The 23578-nt window shown below is 42.0% G+C and overlaps 1 protein-coding gene across 1 annotated transcript in view; it reads right to left on the bottom strand.

The window, feature by feature from the left end:
- The window catches only part of AKAP6 (A-kinase anchoring protein 6), a 295294-nt gene extending 273201 nt beyond the window's left edge, over positions 1-22093 (bottom strand). Inside the window, exon 1 of the mRNA XM_077819992.1 lies at positions 21770-22093. Coding sequence (XP_077676118.1) covers positions 21770-22093 — 324 coding nt within the window. The remainder of the gene's footprint in view (positions 1-21769) is intronic.
- Between the last annotated feature and the right edge of the window lie 1485 nt (positions 22094-23578).

Here is a 23578-nt window from a genome sequence, read left to right as displayed (position 1 = left end):
TTTAAAAGAGCTACTTCTGATGAGCAGTATTGCCAGATCTAGTGGTATAAAAAGCTATGGGTGGGGAGAGGAGAGAAATCCTTTGAGAGAAACACCTACTTTATAATTCAGTCATTCACTTCTAAGCCACAGGTCTGAACTTAACCCAGCACAATGGTAACCCAAAGTCTTAGGACTGGATGATGGCCTGGTGACCTACGTAAAGTGATTTTGGTAGTCTCATATCAGTTCCTACATCAGAAAAATACCATTATATGTCATACTCCTGGCATCTGTGTTGGCAATCTTAGCAGAGGTCAAAGATGAATTGGCCATAGTAGCTGAACTTCCTTTACAACCCTGCAGGTGGTCCCTCCAGATTCTTGTTGAGACATTTTAGCAAGGTAGGGTGGAGAAACTTGTACCCTCAAGTCCTATTAGTTAGAACAAGACATATCCAAAGATCAGTGCAGGTTCATTATCCCAAAACATCTTTGAGTAACCCTACGTCTCCCACTGAACAATGCTGACCTGACTTGCCCCTAATTCAAAACTTGTCAACTTCCATGGCATATGAATAAAACAGAAGTGGTAAGACACATGTCTCCAATTAAACAGCACTCACACATAGCTTTCCACACTTAATCGTCACACTCAGGGTGAATAATTTTTAAGGAGAGGGGGAAGAGCATCAAAATTCACACTATATTGGGAATAGCAGGATACAGCCTGCTTGCTGCTCACTTAAGTACACAATAGCAAATAGCAATGTCTCAGTTAGAAGAGAAAGCAAACTAACTCTATAGTTCAGGGGTAGCCAACCTGAGCCTGAGAAGGAGCCAGAATTTACCAATGTACATTGCCAAAAAGCCACAGTAACACATCAGCAGCCCCCAAGCAACTCCCACCACCCACTCCCAGCGTCTCCCACGCACCAGCAGCCCCGCCTATGAGCGCCTCCCCCTCTCTCCCCACACTTCCCGATCAGCTGTTTCATGACATGCAGGAGGCTGGGGCGGAGGAGCAAGGGCACGGCAGGCTCAGGGGAGGGGGCAGGAAGGGGTGGAGTGGGGACAAGGCCTGTGGCAGAGCCAGGGGTTGAGTAGTGAGCATCCCCCAGCACACTGGAAAGTTGGCACCTGTAGCTCCAGCCCCAGAGTCAGTGCCTATACAAGGAGCCGCATATTAACTTCTGGAGAGTTGCATGTGGCTCCAGAGCCACAGATTGGCTACCGCTGCTATAGTTAAACCGCATCCTGCAACAATAAAACAATACACACAGTAATACACAGGTTCCCATTTTTACTTCTTCCCTAAATAGTTTTAAACTCCTTCCAGTGCTGGAGGATATTATTAAGATGAAACCAGACTCAAAATCAAATGTAATTTTAAAATGTCATTCTTCATTCAATAAGTTGCACATTCCACAATGCGGTAATTGTGGATTGAGAGTTCAAGTACTGAACATTCTTCCCTAGTACTTAACATCTCAGAGCAAGAAACAGCTCCATTTGTCTTGATTTTCAAGTTTTCAGAAAGCTGAACTTTACATTTTGAACTCAACTTGTTTTCCATGTCATTGATTTGATTTTATTGACACTTTGTCATCTTAGTATCCTCAGAACAACATTTATAAAATCATTTCATATTTTCCTGTGCAGTAGAACCTCAGAGTTACAAACACCAGAGTTACAAACTGACTGGTCCTCCTCACTCTTCATTTGCAATCAGGCAGCACCAGAGACACACACACAAAAAAGCAAATACAGTACTGTTTTAAAATATAAACTACTAAAAAATAAAGGGAAAGTTTGAAAAAAAAAAGAGTTGATAAAGTAAGGAAACTGCTTCTATGCTTGTTTCATTTAAACTAAGATGGTTAAAAGCAGTATTTTTCTTCTGCATAGTAAAGTTTGAAAACTGTATTAAGTCAATGTTCAGTTATTAAGTTTTGAAAGAATGAGAACATTTGTTCGGAGTTACGAACAACCTTCATTCCCAAAGTGTTCATAATCCTGAAGTTCTACTGTAATTTAAACCAAAGGTTTCAAATGTATCTATTGCATTCATAGCGCTTAATTTCATCCAGACTGTTGCTTATCTTCACTGAGTTCTCATTAAGTAAATTCAACAAACCTATCTATTTATCTAGATTTCTACTAGATCCCACCTATCACTGTGCCATCTGAGCATCATTATCCCTGGTGGTGCCAAGAAGCACCTGATTTTTCTCCTCCTCCTCTTCCACAGTGGATATTAAAAAGCAAAATATCAAATCTTCAGTCAGTTCAGGACTATTCTGCAGCAATATAATTTACTTGATTTCGGTCATAAAATCATCAAAACCCAGAAATCAAAGTCATTCAACTGCAAAATTAAAATAGAACTCTGCTTAGAAACTGTTCACTTTTCCTTTATTATGTTTCAAAAGTTCCTTTCTGGACTTTTCTTTGCCTATCCAGAGACATAAATCTGTGTGTGCATTGTAAGAAATTGAACGAATTGTTTCTTTAACAATCTTCATCTTTAAATCATCTTCTGAGGCATTGCTTCTATTATATATAACACACAAAGCACCAAAAAAATTTAAACTTTTAAAAGCATGTTTATGAGAAATTCTATTAAAATAAAATACCGCTGTTTAACCGAGGAGGCACTGAATGTGAGAGATACATAGAAAACATTCATGTTTTTCCAAACATTATTTGAAAAGCTCTTCACCTCTCAAGTCCCAATAACGTCTCCCTCCAAATCCCTTGGAAAAGCTTAATTTAGGCAAAGAAAATTTCAGATGAATGTATTGAAGGATACTGGTAATCACAGGCAATGTAAACTTATTTTGTTTCCACCTAAAAATGCTGGGAATGTATCGCACACAAACTTGAAAGGTATTAAATGCCTCAGTGTAAGTAATTAAAGCCATTGGCTACAAGTTGACAGTCAAAGTTTTACCACATGATACAATTTAAAGTAAAATATGAGGACCAGATTTAGATCTCAAAAAAGGATCACAAGGTCAGCAGTTGGAGTTTTTGAATGAACCGGCCACTCACATACCATTGCCTGAGACAGTAAACAGTGGTCATAAGCAATATGACAGGCTTTGCAACAAGTACAGTACCTCAGCATACACATACTTCCTCTGAAATCCAAGCTTAAGGGCAGATATATTACTGTAATCAATACTGTGCTGCATACTTTCAGAATAGCATCTTCATAATAGAAGATTTCTTATGTAACACCCAAACAAAATTATTTGTGGACATCATGAATCAACTGGCTTGCTACAGCTGGATGGTATGACCACACACACACACACACACACACACACAGACATTAAAGCCCTCTAAGAAGGAATTTAATCTAAAAAAGGAAGGTTTATTCTTTCTGAATTATTTTTCTCCAAATAAACGAAAATTCCATATGTAAATGTGTCTGATCCCATTGCAGTTAAATTCCAAAATATATAAAAACAGCACATCAGTATTAGTAGCACTACAGGTTGTATTTTGTTAAAATAAGGGTAAACATTACTGGAGCTTAAAGTAACAGAGTCATGGAATCAACAGTCGGGAAGCAAAATGCTTTATCAAGGACCAAACTGTGACTACTGACTTTGGAAGTGGAGCAGAGGTGAAAGTAAGCCAGTACTGTCCGGTATGGCGTACCGGCAAAAGCCGGTACGGCATGCCGGGCCAGACCGGCTTCCCCAGGATGACGATTTAAATGGCCCGGGGCGCCCTGCAGTGGCTGGAGCCCTGGGCCCTTTAAATCCCCTCCCGAGCCCAGGTGCCAGAGCCCCAGGGTAGCGGCAGCAGGGCTCCGGTGGCGATTTAAAGGGCCCGGAGCTCTGCTGTGGTAGCTGTGGCCGGAGCCCCAGGCCCTGTAAGTCGCCTCGGGGCTCCCAGCCGCCTCTGCAGCTGGTAGCTCAGGGGTGATTTAAAGGCCCCGGGGCTCCCAGCCACAGCCCCAGGGCCTTTAAATCTCGATTTAAAGGCCCCACCTCATCCAGTTGAGGCCATGCCTCTTCCGGTTGAGGCCACGTCCCTGCTCAGGACTCTGGCCTCCTGGTAAATCCTTTAAGTTACTTTCACCCCTGAAGTGGGTGAAAGGAGCCTCTCTCTCCCCCCTCATCCTTGACCATGGTAGTGTTCCCAGGTTTGGGTTCAGAAATCATGTCCTGCAGTGTATTGTTTGTGTTGTGCTCACTGATACTAGGGGGAAAAGATCCTATGATTGCTCTCTCCCCTAGACCCTTCACAAAACTGATGCATGCATCTCAAACTTACACCAAAGGGCAAAGTTTTAAATGAATACTATATCTTGAGTGGAAAAAACCTCTAACCTCTACTTTCATCTAACTGTCAGTCAGTTTTGTGACTTTAAACTATAGTTAATTTATAAAAAATAATCTAGGTTTTGGAGAATAAATCTGTCATACTGATCTCTCAAATGAAATTCCTGCCCTATACATGTTATACTCCTGTTCTGACAGAGCCGTTCCCGGACATCTAAACAGAACATAAATAAACAAAATGCAAGTGGTGTACATGAAGTCCCTTCTAAGATATAAAACAAAACAAATAAAGGAAGAATGAGCATTATTTTTTTCACATACAATAGTGGCACTATGCAATAGGATAGCAGCAGGATCCAGTAGCCTCTCCTTTCTCAGGGTCAGGCCTGAGAAGTGCTGAGCAACTGAAAATCTACACCTCTCAGGACCAGGCCTCAAACTCTGCCTTGAAATGTCATTAATCTCTGTCTAGTATTAAGACATGACACTAATGGCATGCACTGCACACTCCTTATGGTGGCATTTAGAGTACATACACTCCATGCACCCTTAGCACAGGTATAAATAGCAATGTAGACAGTAAGGCACTGCTTAGGGAAATAAAGACATACCTGAACCCTGTGGGTATGTACCCTACATGGCTCTCTACAGGCCCAAGCAATACCTCCCCTGTCTATAGTACTCTTTATAGCAGCGTAGTGTCCTGCTGCCTCCCTGTCATGAGACGATCTTTCTCTCCACCACAGGGAAAGGCTCCAGCAGCAGAGTAAAGCTCTGCCAGGGGGGAGACGGGGGAAAGGCTCCAGAAACTCCCTGCTGCAGAGCCTTTCCTCACTGCCTCCTGCTTAGGTGCCGATTTCCTCTCTACCCGGGGTGTGCTTAACCCTCAGGCCCGCCCCAACTCCCCTCCTTCCTCCAAGCTCCCGCCCTGCCTCTTTCTGCCCCTCCACCCCTTCACCCAAGATCCCATCCTGCCCCTTCCCGAACCCACTTTGCCCCTGCCCTCAAAGCCCCAACCCAACTTCGCCTCTTCCCGCCCCTGGCCCCACCCACCAGCAGCCAAGCTCCCACCTTACCCACCACACCCATGGAGTCAATGCTTATGGCCTCCTGCCTGCCAGAGCCTTTCACTGATGTGTGTAGCTACACATCGCAGCATGGATGCAGCTTGCTTTTCACTGTGATGTGTGGCTACACACATCCTACGTGCCACAACTTATGGTGTGCCCTAAAAACCTATTGCACATATCCTGTACGTATTATTATTTAGTACTTTATTTCCTGATGATGTGCTTGCTGTTCCTGCGTAGCGGGGAGCTATAGGTGAGAGAGTGTAGTGAGGAGGGCTAGTAGTCCATTGAACATTTTCTCTCTCACACACACACACAGGCATGTAAAAGTTATTAAAATGTATAAATTAATGCATCCTGTTGAAAATAAGGTTGCTCACATAAATGTGAAGAAAAAGACAATGTTATGCTAATTTTAAGCTACCTTTATCTTGAAATTCTGAGTTCTAGTGTTGAAACAGATACAAACTGCATAAGTTAATGTACATGCTCTGCCTACCATCCATACAATAAATACTGCGTATTAGGGAGACTAGATGATTTCATAGCACTAGGTGGATTCCATAACTAATGTTTCGGGCCAGGCAAACAGTTCTTGGCACACAAGAGGGGGTACATTTTCAGCGAGGTATCCTGAAAATTTAAAAGTGGACTGACATTAAGGAAAATTATTTGGAACTGAATTAACGAGCATGGTGGATGATTCATGTGTTTTTCTTAAAACATCTATACTTTCAGAATGTGGTTAAGGTACAGAAGTTCAGTGAGATGGCAGGCATGACCAATTTGCATAATTATGAGTTCATTAATGGGTTTTAAATAGATTTAATAGATTACTTTATTATTAGATTTATTAATATGAACTGTTTGTAAGAGACGTTTCCAGTTTATTAGACACATGGTTTTTGAAATCAGACAAATTTCTTTTCAATCTTTTTCCCCATTGCTTGATTTTTTTTGTAATCAGCGTGCAAGGCAAACAATATACCTTTTACTAGGCTTGAGTTCCTATGTTATTCTTGTGCTGTGTCTTGACAGTAGACCACAGTACACTGTATTGTTACAAATTCATATTACTGATAAGTCACTGACACCTTGGTTGAAATTAATCAGTCACATGCAATGAATCTGATCCTTTTATTTTAGCAAACATTGAGTTGGATATTGTGAGGGTGTATTTTTACTACTGTCTCTGATAAGTACAGTTTTTACATACATGTTCTATTTTGTTTTAAAGTCTTGTTTTGTGTTTGACTCACATCTTTTAATTAGATTTTGCCTGATGCCTCTTCAAGATTGCAGTAGCATGTAGCAAGAGTCAGACAGGTGATCTGGTACTGATTTGCTTTCTGAAGGTGAAAATAGCTTTACTTTGTTTTTGAAAGTTCACACAGCAGTATAGGCCGCTGATTTTATTGCGTCTGAGATGACACAATCAAACCCCACCACCAGGCTCTACACAGAGTCAACTCACTCAATTCAGGTTAAGAAAACAATTGGTTCACCTGCATGACCAATTCACCCCAACCGTGGAGAGGAACCCATTGGTTCTCAATATGTTCTGTTGGGACCAACTCTGAATTGATGTTAATACAGGATCAAATTTTTATTAGGGACAAAGTTTCATGCTTCAGAGGGTTTGTCAACTAACTGACATACTTTTTATTAAGTTTCTTACACTGTCTTCTGCAGCATCTTGTATTAGCCACTAAAGGAGCTAGACAGTGGGTTAGATGGACCACTGATCTGATCCAGTGTGGCAGTTCTCATGTTCCTATATGAAGGATAGCAACACACAGAAATCAATTTTTTCGATCCAAAACCAGGATGGTCTATCATCCAAATCCTGCCTAGGGATGGGACCTGCTACATAATTTTTTATTTCTTTGAGAAACATGGTGTGAGAAAATGCATCCATCTGGATGCACACAGAAATTGCATAAGCATTAAGACATCCTTTCCATAAATGAAATACCTTGGAGTTTTCATTACTGACACTGAAACAGATCTTTTCATGAACTAAATTGATCTTTTTAATTTGGGTCTGTTATGTATCCCCTTGTCACAGTATATCTTCCATTTACACCTAGCACAGACGGGAAATGTAGAGGGGAACAGATGAGAACTGGGAGGTTTAATATTTTTACTTTAAACAGGACTGTTCAAAATTTAGAGTTTTCTGTTTTAGTGAGGAGCTCATGAAAACTGATGAAGATGCAGATTTCACCTACACTTTTCAAACGAGAAAAAAATCTTCAAACCTGTTATTGCTATAAAATCTGAGTTGACATTTTAAGAGATATACATTATAATAGCATGTTACTAACTGGAGGCAGACGTGCATGTGGTACCATTTCATCATTCTTTTCAAAAAGCAAAAGCTGAGTGAAGTACTGCAGTGAAATTCCTTTTCCAAATTGCATTTCTAATGTTTCATATTGATTAACTATCTAGACACATATGACAGTTTTAGCTTATGCCCTTATGGATTTAATCAAGAAACACTCTAAATATGGTCTACTCTAGGAAATGAAAAACTGGTTAAAACTGGTTTTCACTAGTCCTATTCCAAGAGACTGATTGTCACATTCCAGACATTTCTAAGCAATGGAATTACATCATTCTAAATATTTTTTAATGGAAACAGCTGTTACATCCAAAATTCAAGACCTTTAAGCTTTCAATATCAAATTATTCAGCTGTTCTTTCAGTTCATCTGAGTTGCTATGAAATGGAGCCACACAAAACAAACAGTTTTACTCAGTGTTTAACTGAAAGTACCTTGTTTCTTCTACTTTTCGGTGAACCAATAAGTGCAGGAGAAACACGATATATAGAATGTTTGGCAACAAAGTCCTGGGTCTTATCAGAGGTGCAGAAGACTGTTTAAGGACCTCCCTCATCACCAACCAAAGTCACTTTGGTTCTATTCTTTACATTGCTTCTCACTGGCACTTTATATGCACAACTCTAAGTATGTAAGCCTGCTCTATCTCATCAATTTTTTCTTAAACTCCATTGTTAAAGAAAATTGAGCAAATAGGGTCACCTTATGAGCATTTCATTGCTTAATGGTTTGCAGTGAATAAAACACTGAATATCTACAGACGGAAGGATCATTTTTCCATGCTTCTATATTTAGAGGGCCATTAACTTATTAAGGAAGTTAACAAAATCCATTATGGACTATTTAATTCATAATGGTATTTCAGATACTCAACTTTAGCATGCTAAATGCAATATGCTACCAGTAAGGTTCTAATTTCAACATCAGAACCTTTCCTAGCAAAACTGTTTTACAGTACTGTAAATCTAACAATAGAATTTAAAAGAAAATGAATCCATTTCAATTAAAAATATGAAATGGAAAAATAAATAATAAAACTATGCCAATGACCAGGCAAATTATGCCTTTGGAAGGACATGGAGGACTGAGGTAGCAGAAAACAGCTGTGCCTTGAGGGAATTAGGAGACCTTCCTGACTTTACTACCCCTATTTGCTGTGTGTGTTTTAGGTAAAGTCAGTCACTTAGCTTCCTTCTGTCCTCTCTCCAGTTACCTCAGCAGTGCAATGGGTATGATACTGCATATCTAGCCTTTGTAAAGGGCTTGAGCTCTATGGATGAAAAGTACTAAAAATTCACAACAGGATGATAATTAGTTTAGCTGTAATTTGTGCAGAACTGGAAGATCTGTGATCTGCTATCCCAAGAGAAACCCCTCAGTTTATGGGTCATCAGTGCATAGGCACTTTCCCTTTGGGACACTCCCTGGGCAGAGCCTCCTTTTACCCATTGACAGTGTGGCCAGTTCAGTATAGCTGTGCCACCATTTCCCTCATATAAAGCACTATAAAAATGAGAATTATTATATACAGACGCTTCATAAACGTACATAGTATAAATATATATTATACACAAAAGCATACACCTTCCTTATCAGGGCTGAAACTGTTTGAAGCACTTCAGGATCAAAATTTAAGTTTGTAAGACTTATTACAGTAGATGTGACGTATCAGTGATAAATTGCTTTCAGACCCAGAACTGACATTTTAAAAAACAGAAAAACGACTTTACTGTTGCTGCTACAAAAATGTGTAGGTGTGATAACAGCTCAGCATTCGTGATATTTTTGCACAAAGAGAAGCTGACAAGAAATTCCTTCTGCTTTTCTCAAAACACTAGATGGTGCTGTGCAACAATTACAGTCCAAATCTACTTGGTTTTATAAGAAGCCAAAGTTAAAAGGTCTCTCTGCCTTTTTAAAATTTGAAATTAAATAAATACTTATGTAACAATTCTAGGTACTGAGAGAATAGCACTGTATTTGCATTTACTGAAGTTTTCTTACAGTTTGTTTATTAATAGAAGGTTGTATTTCACTTCTAAGAAACCAAGGAAGAAACTGTAGTCAGTGTACTACTTAATTATGTAAACAACAAAGAATATTTGGGAACTGATAACGTGGTTTAAACACAAAATCCATCTCCTGAAATAAAATCTTACAACAGTGAACCAATTTGGTAAATTAGACTGCAGAGATTCCCTATATTCTATAGTGCAAAACCTGAAGACAGCAAAAATATTTTTCTCATAGAAATACACAGGGTTACAATTTTAAAAGCATTGTTTTGCTTTGTAATATACATCCAAACAAAAATATTTTTAAAATATGATTTGCGCTATCATTATGGCCTTGATTGTGCAATCCCTTAAGTATGGGGTTTAACTTTGCACACGAGTGGTCTCATTGAGTTCAAAGGGGCGACTTCCCCTGCACAAAGTTACACATGTGCATTTTTGCAGGATTAGGGCCCAACTATGCATTTTTCTCTGCAAATGTTGTTTAACTCAGAATTCCTGACCTAATGTAGTGGTTTCATACTTGCTCACTGAGTCCTGGTCTACACTAGGAGTTGAGGTCGAATTTAGCAGCGTTAAATCGATTTAACCCTGCAATCATCCACATGATGAGGGGATGCGCTGGAGGGGAGGGATAGGATACAGAAGGACCTAGACAAATTGGAGGATTGGGCCAAAAGAAATCTGATGAGGTTCAATAAGGATAAGTGCAGGGTCCTGCACTTAGGACGGAAGAATCCAATGCACCGCTACAGACTAGGGACCGAATGGCTAGGCAGCAGTTCTGCGGAAAAGGACCTAGGGGTGACAGTGGACGAGAAGCTGGATATGAGTCAGCAGTGTGCCCTTGTTGCCAAGAAGGCCAATGGCATTTTGGGATGTATAAGTAGGGGCATAGCGAGCAGATCGAGGGACGTGATCGTCCCCCTCTATTCGACATTGGTGAGGCCTCATCTGGAGTACTGTGTCCAGTTTTGGGCCCCACACTACAAGAAGGATGTGGATAAATTGGAGAGAGTCCAGCGAAGGGCAACAAAAATGATTAGGGGTCTAGAACACATGACTTATGAGGAGAGGCTGAGGGAGCTGGGATTGTTTAGCCTGCAGAAGAGAAGAATGAGGGGGGATTTGATAGCTGCTTTCAACTACCTGAAAGGGGGTTCCAAAGAGGATGGCTCTAGACTGTTCTCAATGGTAGCAGATGACAGAACGAGGAGTAATGGTCTCAAGTTGCAGTGGGGGAGGTTTAGATTGGATATTAGGAAAAACTTTTTCACTAAGAGGGTGGTGAAACACTGGAATGCATTGCCTAGGGAGGTGGTGGAATCTCCTTCCTTGGAAGTTTTTAAGGTCAGGCTTGACAAAGCCCTGGCTGGGATGATTTAACTGGGAATTGGTCCTGCTTCGAGCAGGGGGTTGGACTAGATGACCTTCAGGGGTCCCTTCCAACCCTGATATTCTATGATTCTATGATGAAGCCCTTTTTTTCAACTTAAAGGGCTCTTAAAATCGATTTCCTTACTCCACCCCCGACAAGGGGATTAGCGCTTAAATCGGCCTTGCCGGGTCGAATTTGGGGTACTGTGGACGCAATTAGACGGTATTGGTCTCTGGGAGCTATCCCAAAGTGCTCTATTGTGACCGCTCTGGACAGCACTCTCAACTCAGATGCACTGGCCAGGTAGACAGGAAAAGGCCCGCAAACCTTTGAATTTCAATTTCCTGTTTGCATGGTCACCTGCAGCTTGCCAAGCTGGCCAGAGCTCATCAGCAGAGATGACCATGATGGAGTCCCAGAATCGCAAAAGAGCTCCAGCATGGACCGAACGGGAGGTACGGGATCTGATCGCTGTATGGGGAGAGGAATCCGTGGTATCAGAACTCCGTTCCAGTTTTCAAAATGCCAAAACCTTTGTCAAAATCTCCCAGGGCATGAAGGACAGAGGCCATAACAGGGACCCGAAGCAATGCCACGTGAAACTTAAGGAGCTGAGTCAAGCCTACCAGAAAACTAGAGAAGCAAATGGCTGCTCCGGGTCAGAGCCCCAAACATGCCGCTTCTATGATGAGCTGCATGCCATTTTAGGGGATTCACCCACCACTACCCCAGCCGTGTTGTTTGACTCCTTCAATGGAGATGGAGGCAACACAGAAGCAGGTTTTGGGGATGAGGAAGATGATGATGATGAAGTTGTAGATATCTCACAGCAAGCAAGTGGAGAAACCGGTTTTCCCGACAGCCAGGAACTGTTTCTCACCCTGGACCTGGAGCCAGTACCCCCCGAACCCACCCAAGGCTGCCTCCTGGACCCGCCAGGTGGAGAAGGGACCTCTGGTGAGTGTACCTTTTAAAATACCATACATGGTTTAAAAGCAAGCATGTTTAATGATTAAATTTGCCCTGGCATTTGCGGCTCTCCTGGATGTACTCCCAAAGCCTTTGCAAATGGTTTCTGGGGAGGGCAGCCTTATTCCGTCCACCATGGTAGGACACTTTACCACACCAGGCCAGTAGCACATACTCAGGAATCATTGTGGAACAAAGCATTGCAGTGTATGTTTGCTGGCATTCAAACAACATCCGTTCTTTATCTCTCTGTGTTATCCTCAGGAGAGTGATATCATTCATGGTCACCTGGTTGAAATAGGGTGCTTTTCTTAAGGGGACATTCAGAGGTGCCCGTTCCTGCTGGGCTGTTTGCCTGTGGCTGAACAGAAATGTTCCCTGCTGTTAGCCACGGGGAGGGAGGAGACAAAATGCGACCTTGGGACGAAAGCACATGTGCTGTGTATGTAATGTTAACAGCAAGGTTTACCTTGAAAGAGTGTATCCATTGTTCTATAAAATGTGTCTTTTTAAATACCACTGTCCCTTTTTTTCTTCTCCACCAGCTGCATGTGTTTCAAGGATCACAGGATCTTCTCCTTACCAGAGGCTAGTGAAGATTAGAAGGCGAAAAAAACGCACTCGTGATGAAATGTTCTCTGAGCTCATGCTGTCCTCCCACACTGACAGAGCACAGACGAATGCATGGAGGCAGACAATGTCAGAGTGCAGGAAAGCACAAAATGACCGTGAGGAGAGGTGGCAGGCTGAAGAGAGTAAGTGGTGGGCTGAAGAGAGGGCTGAAGCTGAAAGGGGGCGGCAACATGATGCGAGGAGGCAGGATTCAATGCTGAGGATGCTGGAGGATCAAACTAATGCGCTCCAGTGTATGGTTGAGCTGCAGGAAAGGCAGCAGGAGCACAGACCGCTGCTACAGCCCCTGTATAACCAACCACCCTCCTCCCCAAGTTCCATAGCCTCCTTACCCAGATGCCCAAGAATGCGGTGGGGGGGCCTCCGGACACCCAGCAGCTCCACCCCAGAGGATTGCCCAAGCAACAAAAGGCTGGCATTCAATAAGTTTTAAAGTTTTAAACTTTGAAGTGCTGTGTGTCCTTGTCCTTCCCTCCTCCACCACCCCTCCCAGGCTACCTTGGCAGTTATCCCCCTATTTGTGTGATGAATTAATAAAGAATGCATGAATGTGAAGCAACAATGACTTTATTGCCTCTGCAAGTGGTGATCGAAGGGAGGATGGGAGGGTGCTTAGCTTACAGGGAAGTAGAGTGAATCAAGGGGCGGGGGGTTTCCATCAAGGAGAAACAAACAGAACTTTCACACCGTAGCCTGGCCAGTCATGAAACTGGTCTTCAAAGCTTCTCTGATGCACACCGCACCCTCCTGTGCTCTTCTAACCGCCCTGGTGTCGGGCTGCGTGTAACCAGCGGCCAGGTGATTTGCCTCAACTTCCCTCCCCACCATAAACGTCTCCCCCTTACTCTCACAGATATTGTGGAGCAAACAGTGGGAATATTGGTTTCACTGAGATCTAACCGAGTCAGTAAACTGCGCCAGCGCACTTTTAAACATCCAAATGCACTTTCTACCACCGTTCTGCACTTGCTCAGCCTGTAGTTGAACAGCTCCTGACTACTGTCCAGGTTGCCTGTGTACAGCTTCATGAGCCACGGCATTAAGGGATAGGCTGGGTCCCCAAGGATAACTATAGGCATTTCAACATCCCCAATGGTTATTTTCTGGTCTGGGAATAAAGTTCCTTCCTGCAGCTTTTGAAATAGACCAGAGTTCCTGAAGATGCGAGAGTCATGTACCTTTCCCGGCCATCCCACGTTGATGTTGGTGAAACGTCCCTTGTGATCCACCAGTGCTTGCAGCACTATTGAAAAGTACCCCTTGCGGTTTATGTACTCGCCGGCCTGGTGCTCTTGGTGCCAAGATAGGGATATGGGTTCCGTCTATGGCTCCAACACAGTTAGGGAATCCCATTGCAGCAAAGCTATCCACTATGACCTGCACATTTCCCAGGGTCACTACCCTTGATAGCAGCAGATCTTTGATTGTGTTGGCTACTTGCATCACAGCAGCCCCCACAGTAGATTTGCCCACTCCATATTGATTCCCAACTGACTGGTAGTTGTCTGGCATTGCAAGCTTCCACAGGGCTATTGCCACTCACTTCTCAACTGTGAGGGCTGCTCTCATCTTGGTATTCATGCGCTTCAGGGCAGGGGAAAGCAAGTCACAAAGTTCCATGAAAGTGCCCTTACGCATGCGAAAGTTTCGCAGCCACTGGGAATAGTCCCAGACCTGCAACACTATGCGGTCCCACCAGTCTGCGCTTGTTTCCCAGGCCCAGAATCGGCATTCCACCACATGAACCTGCCCCATTAGCACCATGATGCCTGCATTGCCAGGGCCTGTGCTTTGAGAGAAGTCTGTGTCCATGTCCTCATCACTCTCATCACCGCGCTGACGTCGCCTACTCGCCCGGTATCGCTTTGCCAGGTTCTGGTGCTGCAGATACTGCTGGATAATGCGTGTGGTTTTTAATGTGCTCCTAATTGCCAAAGTGATCTGAGCGGGCTCCATGCTTGCCGTGGTTTGGTGTCTGCACAGGTAACTCAGGAAAAAAGGCGCGAAATGATTGTCTGCCATTGCTTTCACAAAGGGAGGGAGGGAAGGAGGGCCTGATGACATGTACCCAGAACCACCCGTGACAATGTTTTTTGCCCCATCAGGCATTGGGATCTCAACCCAGAATTCCAATGGGCAGCGGAGACTGCGGGAACTGTGGGATAGCTACCTACAGTGAAACACTCCGGAAGTCGATGCTAGCCTCAGTACTGTGGAAGCACTCCGCCGAGTTAATGCACTTACTGCACTTCGAGCATTTTGTGTGGGAACACACACAATTGACTATTTAAAAACGATTTCTGCAAAACTGACTTCTACAAATTCGACCTAATTTCGTAGTGTAGACGTACCCTCAGGCCCTGATTCTGCATGCTGCTCAGTATGGACAGGCCCCTGGACCCTCATGGTGCTGCACTGAGGCTCTGTGCAGACAGAAGGGGCCACCCCAGGGAACAGCTTGCAGGATTCAGTCCTAGCACAGTAAACGTGGAACTTTTTCTAAAATTCAGCTTGATAGAGGGCAGACTTCTTATACACTGGTCTCCGATTCATTTTCTCTATTAAAAAAATGACTGACTCCTTTTCTATCAACAGAAACAATTGCAATTCTTTTACTCAGGGCCAGATTTTCCAAATGGCAGGGGCAAAAATGTACATACAAATGTAGGGAGCCAATCGTGCGCCCGGTGTGCACATGGAATTACAAAGATTGCTTGTCAATTTGTAATAATGGTCCCAGCCCTGCACGGTGCTGAGTGGCTTCAACCACATGGAAGTCAATGAGAGTGGAAGGTGCTCAGCACCTAGTAGGATCGGCATAAATACCCAGTTTGTGTCTACACTGCAGTAAGGAGGTATGACTGCAGCACATGTAGTTTTACCCGAGCTAGCTTTGATATTGCTAAATCAAAGCCAGCTTGCCTAACAATCGCAGTGAAGCCACAGCAGCATGGGTGCCAGGCAGCGTGGGTGGCAGTTGCTTGAGTATCTACCTGTGCTACCACATTTGCTGCTGTTATTCAAGCTAGCTAGATCAAAGCTAGCTCAGGTATCCATATGTTTGGTCACTGGCAAGCTCGTTTACTGGAACAGCATGGAACAATCATGCTGTAAACTCTTTGGGGCAGGGATCTTGCCTACATCCATGTCTGTACAGAGCCCAGCAGTACAATGTGCATGTGCAAATGTACATATCTGCATGTCTTGGAAGATCAGACCCTAAGGCTACATAACCGAAAGAAATCTATGCAGCCAGCCCAAATATTTTATATCATTTTTAAAACTGAAAAGCATATTCAAATAAAATAAGGTGTGATAAAAGACTTTAAGTCTTTTATAGTTCTAGCAAATTCAGGACCAATCAGTGGAGAAAGGCAGAGCATGATGCAACTACTTGTTCGGCAAATTTTATTGTGCTCTGCTGTTTACCTAATTCTCCATTTTTAATGCAGTAGGTATTTCTTAAATGCATGCTCTGCCATGCTGTTGCCCTCCCCGCAGAATGTGCCATGGGTCCAAAGAGGGACAGAGCTGCTTTCTAAAGTGGCAATTCAGCTTGGCAGGAGAAGAGGACTTAGCAGCAAGGTTAATGGGCACTGAGGAAGCACAAACAGGAAAGGGAGAAGTGAAGGCAGTTTGGGAGAAGAGTCAGAAGCAAACCAGGAGAGGTCAAGGAGAAAACAGAGAAAGTTATGAGAGAAAAGAAAAGAAAATGATTGGGGCAGACAAAGAAGGGGGAGGAAAAAGGCAGTTAGACATAATGGGAGGGATTAGGAAATAAAGATGAGAAAGAGAAAATGGAAAGAGTCAGCCTGAGCCCATAGAATCCCTACATAAGCCCTCACACCCCTCATATGTGAAAACAAAAGCTCTTCTGTCAGCAATTTTAAGACAGACCCAAATATTATTCTTGTAATAAACAAATCTCCTGTACTATCACCAAATATTAATTATTGCTCTATCATTCTCATTTGAGAACTTGTTTCATTTTCCTATACCAAACATCATGGCAGCAGAGAGAACCCAGTTAGACACCGAGTAATTATGGGTACAACATTATTTCACATATAGATACCAGTATACAGAAGCCATGCAATACTAGGATAATAGTGCTGTGAAGTGCAGTGAGCCCACTTGGAAGTCTGTGTATCCAAAGGGGACAATATGACACTACCTATTCATAACTCCACTGTATAACCAGAAACAGGGCAGAGACAAGAGGGAATCTTAAAGTCAATGCTCTCAGTTATAACCAGGGCAATAGAAAATAGGAGGCCATCCCAACAGGCCTGTCTGGCAAAAATCAAAAGCTGTGATAGCAGAAAAGTGGCAGAAAAGAAAAAGACAAAACTGGAGTATTCTTCATTCCCTCCACAAGAAATGTGAAAAAAAAATCCCTACCTGTGGATCATTTTAATCCGTGTTTCTTTCACTGAAAATGATGGTACGCTATTCATAATCTCAGACACAATCCCTTTTCAGAATTAAAAAACCCTATCTCCTCTACTCACGTCTGCTTTCCTTATTTAACTTTGCATTAAAACCTCAAGCCGAACAGCTGGCTAAGATTCATGAACAGTTTAGATGCCTAAACTGGGCTTTGTAAAGAAAATTATGTTTGGGTGCATGTTTATGCATATGTGTGCATGCCTGTGTGAATCCATATATACAGGCACATTTTTAAATGAAACACACCACAACATTCACAAATTTGATCCTAACTACTTAACAGAATTAACAGCTGCAAAAAGAGATGCAAAGTTTCGATATGAAAAAACACACTATAGAAGTAAATTGTGCTGGAAGGGCAAGAGTGTGCGGCAAAAGGCCTACGTATACAACTACTAATATTGTACATGGAAAAGAATGTGTGCAAGACTATTCTGTCTGGGTGGCTTCACCAGGCGCCTAAACTTTACCAGAAAGGTCCTACGAACACTGTGTTAAAGTAATCCCAATGACATCACCAAGGAAACTTTTTCCCCCCAGGTTTCATTTCATTTCTAAGCACAACCATATTTACATGTCATGGGCATAACAAACTCAGTGATCAACGCTTCTTGATTTGGGGGGAAAGCAAACACCTGCATGCTCAGCAGGGAGTCATTCAGCCCCATTCTGTTCTTAGCCTGTTTGCGCATCCTGTTCAAGGACTTCAGTGCTGCTCTGCTCCCTAAACTTCAATACTTATGCTTGCCCCAGTGCACTGCTGAACAATCGATGCTCTTTATCTGTCTGCAATATCATCTCAGTTACTTTCACTATTCTTTCATTTTCTCATCCATTTCTTAATTCTTACACTTCAAGTCATTTTGTTTTCTGTGACTTAATAGTTTGCAGTCATCACCTCATTTTAGGGATTTCAAAACACAAGCTGATTTAAACAGTACCGTGTGTGTCCTAGTCCAGTGAATACTGCATCTATATTCCTGACCTGGTCTTCACAATGTTCACTGGATTTTACACTCAGCTATCTATAGCCCCAAGAGACTCTTCTCAGTGTTCCTAATTCTCATGGAGTGAGCATGAGTCCAACGATACTTCGTGTTTTTCTTAGAGCTGCAGCTGCTGAAAGTCATTTTATTAGCTGAGAGTCTGAGCTTTTGTTTTCTTTTTTTTTTAAAAGTAAGTTTCTAGCCCTCAGAGTTGCAGAGAATAGCTTAAAAATGTGAACCCTAAAGGCTCAAATCCCAGAAGATAAATAAAAAGAACCCCAAATGTATTATTTAAGTCTCATGATTTTTTAAGGCAATCTTACAATTTTTAGAGCCTAGCTGGCTCATGATTTCTGAATGGTTGGGGCTGGCAATACTATCTTGGCAGCTGGGTATTACAGGGATGAAGAGACCACCTCCCAAGTCAACCCTTCCACAGTAGGGACTGTGAGAAGTTGTATAGGAGCTATTATGCTTGCTCGACACAAATGAGGAACTCTTACCTTTCACTTGTCCCTCTCTTACCTTGGGAGTTGTCATAAATATAAAGGGAGGGTAAACACCTTTAAATCCCTCCTGGCCAGAGGAAAAACCCTTGCACCTGTAAAGGGTTAAGAAGCTAAGGTAACCTCGCTGGCACCTGACCAAAATGACCAATGAGGAGACAAGATACTTTCAAAGCTGGAGGGGGGGAGAAACAAAGGGTTCTCTCTCTCCGTCTGTGTGTTGTCTTTTGCCAGGACAAGAGCAGGAATGCAGGTCAGAACTCCTGTAAAGGGTTAATAAGCAATCTAGTTAGATGTGTGTTGGATTCTGTTTTGTTTAAATGGCTGATAAAATAAGTTGTGCTGAATGGAATGTATATTCCTGTTTTTGTGTCTTTTTGTAACTTAAGGTTTTGCCTAGAGGGATTCTCTATGTTTTGAATCTGATTACCCTGTAAGGTATTTACCATCCTGATTTTACAGAAGTGATTCTTTTACTTTTTCTTCAATTAAAATTCTTCTTTTAAGAACCTGATTGCTTTTTCATTGTTCTTAAGATCCCAGGGTTTGGGTCTGTGTTCACCTATGCAAATTGGTGAGGATTTTTATCAAGCCTTCCCCAGGAAAGGGGGCGTAGGGTTTGGGAGGATTTTGGGGGGAAAGACGTTTCCACGCGGGCTCTTTCCCTGTTATATGTTTGTTAGACGCTTGGTGGTGGCAGCAATAAAGTCCGGGGCAAAAGGTAAAATAGTGTGTACCTTGCGGAAGTTTTAACCTAAGCTGGTAAAAATAAGCTTAGGGGGGTTTTCATGCAGGTCCCCACATCTGTACCCTAGAGTTCAGAGTGGGGAAGGAATCTTGACAGACCACATTACCCCTCTTCTTGAATCCCTCCACTGGCCCCTCTTTCTGTATTACATCAAACATAAGACACTTCTCTTTGCTTCCAAAGCTGTCCGTGGCCTATCCCCACCCTACCAGTAATCTTTCATTCTTTATCGACATGTTGACTCCTGATTGCAATCAGCCCACAATGCCAGCCTCCATTGACCCTTGTTAGCTTACCAAAAATGCAATTCATGCTTTCTCCCATGCCACACCTCACATTGAGATGAGCTTCCTGTAAACATCTGCAAAGGTACCTCATTGTTCACCTTCAACTCCCTCCTCCAAACTCTTTTTCCACGATTCCTACAAAAAACTTGACCACTGGTGTGTTGAGACCACTGCCTCTCCTTCTGACTAATACTGTTTCATTGTTTCCTGTGATATCAGAATCTTATTAATCTTACAGTTGTATAGCTTGTTTCCCTTGAAAACTCTGCTCAAGACCTGAATTTCTAATTTTTTTTAAATAACCCTTTTCCTGCCCTTCTTAATATATCAAAGTAGTAAAAAAAAAAAGGAATGTAACCTTTCTTCCCCTTTTGTAAGACACTTTTAAGGTCATCTATATAATGTATACATAACTTTGTATATGGGAATCATTACAGCAGGGGTTCTCAAACTTTCTTTTTTTTAATAGTGTGGACCTCAGATTAATAAAGAGATGGTCTCATGGAACATGTTGCCTCCACATTGGTGTTTGTATGGACTACCCCCCTTGCTGATCATGTACAATCCCTGTAACAAATATAGCAACTACTTACATGGAAAGTAATATTAGTAAGATATCTAATGAATTTTTGCCACCCTTTCGCAGTTAGAAAGGCGAAGAACTAGCAACATGTCACCACCCCATTCTGAGGGTATACCACTGGTCCATGGACCACAATTTGGGAACATTTACTCTAAGGAATAATACACTTTTGGGGGGGCGGGGGGTAGAGGGAGAGATTTTCTACCCAAAAGCATCCCACTTTTAAGCCACAGTTTGAACTTTACCCTTTTCCTCATTCAATTCAAAACTCCTCTGGCTGAGGCAGCTGTGCTTCTCCTAGACTATTCACACGGGCTGCTGCAGTGGGTTGTGAGGCACTCTACCTCTTCAGGGGTTAAGCATGTTTCCTCTGCAGTGATGCTACGTCTGCTTGCCTGAGGTGCCAGAGGCAAAAAATGAAGACCAGTTCCCTCTATGGTGTTAGTGCTGTGCTCTGCACTAACTACAGAGGCAATAGACTAGCCCATGGAATAATTTTTTCAAGGTTTCCTAAAGCCCTAGTCTTATACTAAACGTGTACTGAAAACCGTAATGCAGAGTACCAAAGAATCCTAGATTTGCATAATGTATTATCACAGGCCTCAGAATGCAGAACTCTGAAGACAGCTCAGTCTGAAGAGAACGTTTGTTTGCTATTTTTGGAGGTTGTTTTGTGTCTTCAAAGACGTGCTTAATCTGCTGCGGCAGATCAAGCCATGCACACAAGCACTTCCTTCCATACAGATTGCTCTTATACTTTACCCTGCATTTCTTTAAAATATCTTAAAAATTGACTGTTGAAATTTAAAACCAACAGTGTGACACACTGTAAATGATTTATTTAAAGAAGACCTGTTATAGAATTGTTTTTGTATGTCCATGTATGTTAATGCAATTTTGTTCTCAAAAATACACTTGTTGTTTTACTGGTTGTCCTTCTTATGAATCAGATCATTATATATTCCTTACCAAGACCCAGAACCTGCAAAGTTTTACACACGTCTAACATGACGCACATGAGCAGTCCCATTTCAAATCAAACATGGATGTAAATTTCTGCAGGTCGGGGGTGGGGGGGCCAGGACTTTAGAACCACCATAGGAGTGGTCACTGGGGGACTACAGGAGATAGAATGCATGCTGGTACACAATCTTGAGAGCTTTAGGGCCTGATTCAAAGCCCATTGAAGTCACTAGGAATCTTTTCATTAACTCCAGTGGGCTTTGGGACAGCTCTTCAGTTAATAATGGTTAGGTACCCATACAGTTTGGGCACGTTAAATAAATCTGATAGGTTTATTGCATTAATAAAGAATCTACAAATATATTGAGTACTACACACCTTTCATTTTCCCTAGAAAAGGATGTTGGGGTTTTTTTTTTTTTTTTTTTTTTTGGAGAGGAGTCGTCACATGCAATTGTTGACACTCTTTCCTCTACACATGCCAGTAGTGGACTGTAGGGAGTTTCTTGTACTTATAAAGCTGAAATGTGGCTGGTATGAAACATAAATTTTATCTTACCTTTAGCTGCACTAGATGTACATCCACATGTTTGCTGTCTGAGTCCTGCTGGACAGAGTAGGTCAGATCCCTGACTCTTTCAGATGTCATCCGGAGCCATGTTTCAATTTCAGGCAGATGGAGAACAATCTTCCAGTCTGCCCCTGTGTGGAGAGGGGGAGGCTTTTCATACTGTTGATCAGAATCAAGCTCCTTCATTGCATCTTCTTCACCATCTTGCTCTGCAGTGGGAGTCATGTTTATGATCATGGGGGATCCATCAGTAGTCATGGGATCCAGTTCTTGTGACCTCATGGGGCTGAGTGCAACATCCATGGCTAACATGGGAAAATCTAAACCATAATTCTTTCCAAAACAGCTGCAAAGACAAAAAGAAAGAAAGACAATTACAGTTATGAGACAAAATCTTAGATTAAAGTATTCATAAGATAAGAAATCAGCTTGATCACTAGAGATAAAATATACCATGACATTCTGAGTGGCTTCTTCACTATACAAATCCTCTCTCATTAACAACTTCAGGAATAAACTGAATTATTAGTTACTAATTTACCTATGAGGTTTAACCTCCTTAATTGGGAAGGCTAGCAATTGTCACATTTCCTTATTTCTAGAAAATCAGCACTCTAAAAATCGATTTATGATTTTCATACTGGATGGAACTTTCTGATGTATTCTAATTTAATATAAATACAATACTTAAGATATTGTGAATAATCCCTTGCAATTCTTGTTTGTTCTCAAAGTATTGTATATTTGGGTTTAAATTAAAGTTCAGTTCCTCCACCTAATTAATCCAGGGAGAAAGTGATGGTGTGTTTTTGGTATCACAGTCTTCTCCATGGATACAAACTCTGATGTTATCAGAACTGGATTAATGTAGCATCAAGCAGAAGGCAAAGGTAGATTGTGACAGATGAGGTTATTCATAAATCACAGTTACCCAGAGCATCAGGAAGATACATTGAAAAATGGCAAAATATATTGGTACTTATCTCATGTTAACCATATGTGGAAGTCCCCCTTTAAATGGTTAAGCACCGGAAACACTGAATCCTGTTATAGCAAATTTCCTTCTGGCTTGACTATGAAACAGTTTCACTGGGGTTACACATGGTGTATCATTTTGTATTTTCAAAGTAAAATCCAGTTTTCACTGAAATTTTCTTTTAAAGCATTTTTTGCTTTGACCTTAGGCTATTTTATTTGCAAGCAGAAGTGGATGCTGCAGAAAAGCATTATCCAAGAAAACACGAGCCAGGATGTCAGCACGAGGCCCTGCATAAAGCAAAATACCTTAGCATTCTGAAAATCTTCATTAGTTGTGTGATTCCTAACTTCTTCAAATTAGATCTGAATCTTATGAGATAGCTTTACAAGAGTGCCATGGCAGAGGTGGTTCTAATACAAGGCCTTGTCCCCTCCGCAAAGCATTTATGATGTTCTGCAGCACAACAAAGGCACATTCAATACAGTTGCATGAAACAGTTTAATGAGATTGGTTGTATCTGGAGACTTCTCTCAGCCATTTTGTCTATCCATCAGATGCTACAGGGCTTAAAACTACTTTTTTGTAATTCTTTTTCTTGCTTTATAGAAATTATCGAAGTAGTCATTAGCTGCAATATAGTGGGGCTCAATGCCACAATGCTTAGACATTTCAGTTTCTGCACCTTAAATTTTTCCTGAGTGAGGATTGCAGTTCAGAGCATAGGTCTTCAGTTTAGAATGGGTAAGCAGCTTTATCTCGCTTCAAAACACTGAAATTGTGGTGCTTGAGCATTTAATGTGGAGTTCAGGGCATCAAGA

This window comes from Eretmochelys imbricata, chromosome 6 (assembly GCF_965152235.1).
Source record: "Eretmochelys imbricata isolate rEreImb1 chromosome 6, rEreImb1.hap1, whole genome shotgun sequence".
In the NCBI taxonomy this organism is placed as follows: Eukaryota; Metazoa; Chordata; order Testudines; family Cheloniidae; genus Eretmochelys; species Eretmochelys imbricata.
The sequence above is the reverse complement of the archived record's forward strand: the minus strand, read 5'-3'. Positions and strand labels throughout refer to the sequence as shown.